General features: G+C 47.1%; 1 protein-coding gene across 2 annotated transcripts in view; it reads left to right on the plus strand.

Moving 5' to 3' along the window:
* The window catches only part of LOC135805640 (M-phase inducer phosphatase 1-like), a 43,853-nt gene extending 37,973 nt beyond the window's left edge, over positions 1 to 5,880 (plus strand). For both annotated transcript variants that reach the window (XM_065319712.1, XM_065319713.1), the window contains 4 exons: positions 1,766 to 1,861; positions 2,429 to 2,565; positions 4,193 to 4,310; positions 4,562 to 5,880. In XM_065319712.1, the coding sequence (XP_065175784.1) occupies positions 1,766 to 1,861; positions 2,429 to 2,565; positions 4,193 to 4,310; positions 4,562 to 4,705 (495 nt within the window). In that variant the 3' untranslated portion in view covers positions 4,706 to 5,880. The remainder of the gene's footprint in view (positions 1 to 1,765; positions 1,862 to 2,428; positions 2,566 to 4,192; positions 4,311 to 4,561) is intronic.
* The last annotated feature ends 1,229 nt before the right edge of the window (positions 5,881 to 7,109 follow it).

Consider the following 7,109-nt stretch of genomic DNA (forward strand, 5'->3'; position numbering starts at 1 on the left):
GTCACAGTGTAGCGTTTGTGTGTCTGTCGTGGTTCTACAAGCATGCCCAATGTTGCGTCATGCATTGACACGTACACTACACTTACTTCACATTGCACTCTCTGCATTGACACGTACAGTACACTTGCTTCACATTGCACTCTCTGCATTGACACGTACAGTACACTTACTTCACATTGCACTCTCTGCATTGACATGTACAGTACACTTGCTTCACATTGCACTCTCTGCACCTATACTAATTTCATTCTCACCTACCTGACCCTGTGCCAGTGAGGCTTTGTGTTGGGACTGCAGAGTATGTTGGTCATGTAGTCCGCTGCATCTTTACTATCGTTTTATTCCTTGTGAATCCCAAACGGGGTAAGGGGGGAGAAAGTAAGAGAGAGGGAGGGGGGGGGGGGCGTGAGAGAGACACACACACAGGAAATGCCAGCCGTAAGCCAGGAAATGCATGTACCATATATTTTATATGGGAATGGGTGCGTATATGAGGGTACGAGGGTGTGTCCAGCAAGCCGACCATAGCCTCCCTCAGCACGTGAAAATTCAAATTGTTCAATGTAGATCGGATGCATTGCAAGTCCAGTAATCCCACCCAACATGCAGAGCCGGCACCCTGGACTAGTTACCCTTACATGTACTCCATTCTACACTCATATCTCTCTTATTTGGACCTCGAAGTTGTGGGCACTTTGGTCTACCTGACACACTGAAGTGTAGGCGAGTATTAGTGAACTGCTCTGTTGGCAACTTTTGTGACGTCATATACCAGATCTCTGGGGGACTTCCCCATCGAAACATGTGATTCAGAGTTGCGGACTTTTCCAAGTTACGGGCGGTGCCCAGTCCCGGACCGCCTAAGATAAGAGCGATACGAGTGTATTTGTATGTGTGCTTCCAGCCGCATTCACGTCGAGGGCTGTGCAAGTCTGGGGCGCGAAATATGCACTTTTGGTCGGATTTCAACTAGCACAATTGCAGTATCCAGACTTGCTTTCTCCTTTTGTGGCGTGAGTCTGCCGGCTTTATCCTCCTCTTGAGGGACAGGTTGGAGCAGTACCCTGCAGCAATTTGCAATAACCAATCGTTGTGCGAATCCCGCACTTTTTGCCTTCCCGAAGAGCAGGGAGATTCGGATATGCATGTAACGTGTTTTCACTGACTGTGAGAGGTGCTTCTGCAAGTGTAGTCATTTCTCCTGCCTTTAGACCTCTGATATTCTCAGTTTATGATGCGCGCGGGGGGGGGGGGGGGGGAGTATTGAGACGACTGAGAAGTCATGGCTGATCAGAGTTGTAAGATATTTTCGCCCAGCTTGACACAGCTGCTGTTTTATTTCACCTTTGAGAACTGGGGAGACCAGCCATGATTACATCAGCTGTGCTTGGCTCTAGCTATCAGCATCACAGCAACGGACCCAGAAAAGCTTAGTGTTCTGAGAAAAACGGCAATTATCACCATGATATACCTGCAGATTACTGCATGATCTGTGCGGAGCAAGGGGACGCTAAGTGTGTGCCTACGGGCATGCATTGTCAAAATGGCCGTTGGGTCGTCACTTCCGACCCACCTACAGTACTACAGAAAAGGGAAAACTCAAAAAGCTCTCAACAGCCTGACGAGAAAGGAAAGAATGGCCCACAATGTTCGTTCAGGAAATATTGCCATTCTTGGTTTTGCGTGTTGTCGCCGTGATAAATCACCTTCCATCATGCCGTGTTGTGAAATAATAATGGGTGATATTTGTTATTCTCTCCCACAGCTTCACGATCTGATTGATGGCAAATATCCCAGCGTAAAACATTTCAAAATTATCGACTGCCGCTTCCCATACGAATATGAGGGTGGGCACATACAGGTGAGCTTGCACACAGTACGTTCACAGTACCGGTACATTGTGCACCAGTGATTTTGTTCTTATGTGGCAGGCTTGACCAGGGAGTGAACTGTCTGAACGTCCATTGAATTTCCCGGTTACCAGCTTACCACGAGGCCAGAGCGGAACAAAGTGATGATTGTAGTAGGCATGTCTATTTTACTGTAGTCCGTTCGGACTGTATGCTTCGTGAACGCCTTGTTGTGATCATTCGCACGCGATATATATAGGCAACGGGAAAATGGTAAACTTTAACCTTGGCTGTCCACTCCACATAGTATTTCAGGTACCAGATGTGTACTGGTTTGAAAGTTGCTTTTCAAATTGCCGATATTGTATGGATTCTTCATCAGTTTAGGTGATCGGGGAGGGGAGGAGGGCATACACTCTTGGAGCAATCATTAGCATCACATTTGGGCTCTAGTGTGTCTGCTCTAGTTTTATTCTTTGAACGTGTTTGCATTATTATTGTTTCATTGCATTGTATGGTGTTTCATTGCATTGTATGGTGTTTCATTGCATTGTATGGTGTTGCATTGCATCCGCTAGGGTGCTATGAACCAATATAACCACAAGGAGGCAGTGAAGTTCTTACTCGACGGATCGAAAGATCTCCTCGATGAAGATGGCACTGCACCCGTGCTGATTTTCCACTGCGAGTTCTCGTTGCACCGTGGACCGGACATGTGAGTAGCAGGGCCATTCTCTGATTTACACCCTGATCTCCATTTTCCACTCGTATGCTCTCCAGTGCCCTGTATTCTGTTCGGCGCAAACGTTTTTTGGCGTCCCTGAAACGAACATCGTTCATTTGGGCTAGCGTGGGGGGGGGGGGGAGGTGTGAGCCAAAATCGCCAGTCGACCAACACCGTACATGTATAGAATATAAGCTTCGCCCTCGTGTCTACGGGGGAAAAAACCCGTAAACACGAGGGCAAAGCTTATATTCTATTTAAATTATAGTATAAAAAACTCCAGTCATTTTCCTAAAAAGTGGTTTCTTATAGCACCAGGTTTTTTATGTGAGTGATTACCAGGAATATTAACTGCTTATTACTGTAATTTAAGCACATGTACATGCATGCGATTTCCGTCGTCCTCAAAAGTACTTCAGTAAGTTGTGTTCTTTTTTCAAGGTGTCAAAGTACAACATGAACAATGTTTGTTTCACAGACGATAAAAACACTTTGTGACGACCTCTTACTCAGATAAGGACTTGATTCGCTGCACTGTGTGGCAGGTGTGAAGTGCATTGCGTTGCATGGTAGTGCTGTGATCTGCGATCAAAACTTCAAGAATTAACTTATGTGAAGTCAATGCGGAACTTCTGCCAGACTGCGAGCAAGAGTACATTAGACCACACATTTTTATTTCTATGTTTCTCGTCACCTGAAAATCTAAAAACGTATGCGAGAGGTGGAAAAAAATAAAAAAATGACCGAAAAACAAAAAAGCTTATTAGACCTTTGTTCACACTAAAATCCACCAATACACCATGCAAAATAGCATCCATAGTTAGCAACTAGTAATAGTACTAGTATGTGGTAGGAGCTTCTGTCACAATCTGTGCATTTGCAGCTAGATTGCGCACAAAAAATGCCGTCCTTGCATCATGTGTCGCGCAGGCCAGGCCAAATTATGTACATGTGCATGAGTGTGCTGGTCCCCACATGCACAGTCACTGCAGCACAGTTTTTTTTAGTTTTTTCTTCCAGACTCCTGAATCGTATGCGCGCGGGTGACGAGAAACATAGAAATAAAAACGTGTGGCCTTACCTCCAAGAGTGTGCAACTCCAGCTATGGGGTCTGCGATGGTAGAACTTCACATCACGTGAAAACTCGTGCAAGTTGTTTGCATGCTAGATACAGTGTTTGCACCCTGTGCATGCTAGATACAGTGTTTGCACCCTGCGCATGATAGATACAGGGTTGTGTACAACCCTGCTTTGGGTTCAACTCTCTTGTGGCCATTGTGCACTGTTTGCCTGCGCGACCTTTTGAACCATGTCACGTGATATGAAGGTCTGCCTTTGCAGCACTGCACTGCATAATAGAGGTTGTGCAGGGGCAGTTGCACACTCTTAGGGTAATGTACTCATGCTGTGAGTGGCAGGTGATTCTACAAGAAATTGTGGCCGCATAATCGCATAATCCAGGGGGGGGGGGCAGAATTGTGGCAGCAGTCGTGTTAATTGCAATGGTGCCCTGGCGTATTGAGAACAACTGGGTGACTCCATGGCTGAGTGATAAGCCGCATATGCACACGTAGCCGAAGTTCAGCTGACGTGCAGCGCTCTTCAATGTGCTTATAGGTATCGCTTCATTCGCAGCATGGACCGAGAGCGAGCACTTGAGCGCTACCCACAGCTGTGTTACCCGGAGATGTACATCATGCGTGGTGGCTACAAGGAGTTCCATGCACAATATAAGGTATGCTGCTTGTGCACTACTTGTCATCTAGTAGTATAGGCTTTGTAGCGATCAGTACCAGTAATGGGAACCATGCTATATTTGTGTGTGTGTGTGTGCACTCGCGTGGGTGTGGGTGTGTGGGTGGGTGTGGGTGGGCGCGTGCATGTGTGTGTGTGTGGGTGTGTGGGTGGGTGGGTGGGTGGGTGGGTGGGTGTGTTCACTTCTAACCTGGCTGCTCCCGGAATGTTCGTATTGGTATATGTTCACAGGGTCACTGTGAGCCGCAAAACTACATTGAGATGAATGATCAGCGCTACACTAAGCAGTTGGATGACTACTGTGGCAAATGCCACTTCAAGTTCCGCAAGGGGGGCGGAGCGAAGCTTCCTCGTCGCCTGACGCTACGTTTCTGATGATAATGATGATCATGATGATGTTCATGATGGATGGATGGATAAAACAGAAAGCTGCCAGTATGTGCTGCTATCCTGTGCTTACACAGGACATGGGGTGGTCCCTTCATGCGTCGACTACGCGTGAAGTATTCCACCTACCTGGCTTCTTTCGTATGCGAACAATACTGTCGTCGTGTTAAACCGTATTAATGGCATGGTACTCGAACCGACATTGCAATCACAACTTTCTCATTTAGCAATATATACACGCTCTCTAATACTCTATGGCTGAAGAGCCGCCCATTCTGCAATGTGAGCGTGCCTCCGCCGCCACATTGCTCTGCTTTCCCGGATCTCTGCAGCTGACTGGCCAGATGTAGCACATCATCTCATGCCATGTACTGGTTCTACCCCCCTACGCTCTTCGACTGCTCGGAGTGAGGAGATCAAGACGAGACCAGACACTTGAGATGCCTAGCCCTCAGTATGCAGATCTGTTTACTAAACCCCAGCTGTTTCTTTACACGCCTGCTGCCTCCAATCGAATGGGACATGAAAAATTTAAAAAAAAATTAAATGGAGGAATTAAACTGGCTGCATGGCTTGTCCGCCTGCTGGCTCTGCGTTGTCCCAGTACTGTTACTGTCACACTTCACATACTCGTGCGCGTGCACACACACACACACACACACACACACACACACATACAGACAGACATGCACACATACACAAACATACACATATGCACACACATGTGTGTGTGTGCGTTCTGTCATCATGCAACCTAGTGTCTCACACGCTGTTGCTGCCGCCGCCGCTGTTGCTGCTGCTGTGCTATTCGGGCTGCACACGGTGATGTGATCCAATAACTAGATTTCAATACGCAATTAGGAACACAATATTCAACATTCATTCTGTTTATTAACGCCTGCCTTGGCTCATTCGCCTTTCACATGGTATGGTTGATGCTGGTTTATGCTGTATCATGCAAGACTCCCACCACTACCGGTAACGCATCTGAACCAAGGACCAATTCACAACATGGTGCCTTTTTGATTTGCTGGCCATCCTACCTGCCATGGAACATGTTGCTGGCATACAGCCAGCTACTCTGTTAGCTCGCACATTGTTAACGTGCAGCCCACATGCTCTTCAGTTATCAAGACTTAGTGATTCCTGGAGCAACCGGCTCAGATACGACATCAGTCGCAAGATGCGTTAATCACATCGATGAGTATGCCTATTATGGAGCAAGGAAGCTGCGAATGTGCAAGTGTTGGCAAGCAATGCAAAACCAGTGTGTTTGCTTGTATCCACCTAGCTTCTTCATGTTGCCAATGAACACTCGCAGCCACGTAGCAAGCAGCCTAATATATATCCTGAACCGCCCCGGCGACGGAGCAATGGTCAAGCCCTGCTGCACTGTCACCTGTGAGCTGATCGCATCAATGTCACCAGTATGCTGATCTCCCATCAATGTCACCAGTATGCTGATCTCGCATCAATATCACCAGAATGCTGATCTCCCATCAATGTCACCAGTGAGCTGATCTCGCTTCACCGTCACCAAGTATGCTGATCTCGCTTCACCGTCACCAAGTATGCTGATCTCGCGTCACCGTCACCAAGTATGCTGATCTCCCATCACTGTCACCAGTATGCTGATCTCCCATCAATATCACCAGAATGCTGATCTCGCATCACAGTGATGGCTGTTTGCTTGACCAGCAGCAGTAGATAGGCACCTGCCTTCTTGACCAGTACTGCAGTACAGCATTGCTGCTACCTTTGCCAGTGCATTGCCACCAGCAAGGGTCTTCTCTTTATTTTTGTCTCTCTTCACACTTTCACGATGCATGATGTTTTGCGGCACCAAATGCGTTGTATCTATTTTCCAATTGCATTCATATGCGCACTAGCATTCATTAGAAATGTGCTTGGAGTCAAGATATCTGCTCCCCCAACAAATACGCATGCTTGCATCATTTGTGTGTATGTGCACGTGTGTGCACATGTGCGTGTGTGTGTGTGTGTGTGTGTGTGTGTGTGTGTGTGTGTGTGTGTGTGTGTGTGTGTGTGTGTGTGTGTGTGAAAAATGGAAAAATGAAAATAGGGATTCACTGGCCAGAAAAAGTCACTTCAATCAGCTGTGTGGTGGATACCAGGCTAAAAATAGTGGCGGTCAATTCATCAGCCTTGCAAGCTGTTGAATGGTGTAATCCCAGCACAAGTTGCTATGTCTAACATAGCTGTTCGCTATCATCGCTTCCGCGATGGGCAGGTCTGAGGTCTGAGGTGTGTGTGAAAATAAAATAAAAAAGACCAAAAAGTAGGGATTCACTGGCCAGAAAAAGCCACTTCATAGCTGTGTGGTGTAGACCAGGCTGAATAGTGGCGGTCAATTCTTCAGCCTTGCAAGCTG

The sequence above is a fragment of the Sycon ciliatum genome, chromosome 1 (assembly GCF_964019385.1).
Source record: "Sycon ciliatum chromosome 1, ocSycCili1.1, whole genome shotgun sequence".
NCBI lineage: Eukaryota > Metazoa > Porifera > Calcarea > Leucosolenida > Sycettidae > Sycon > Sycon ciliatum.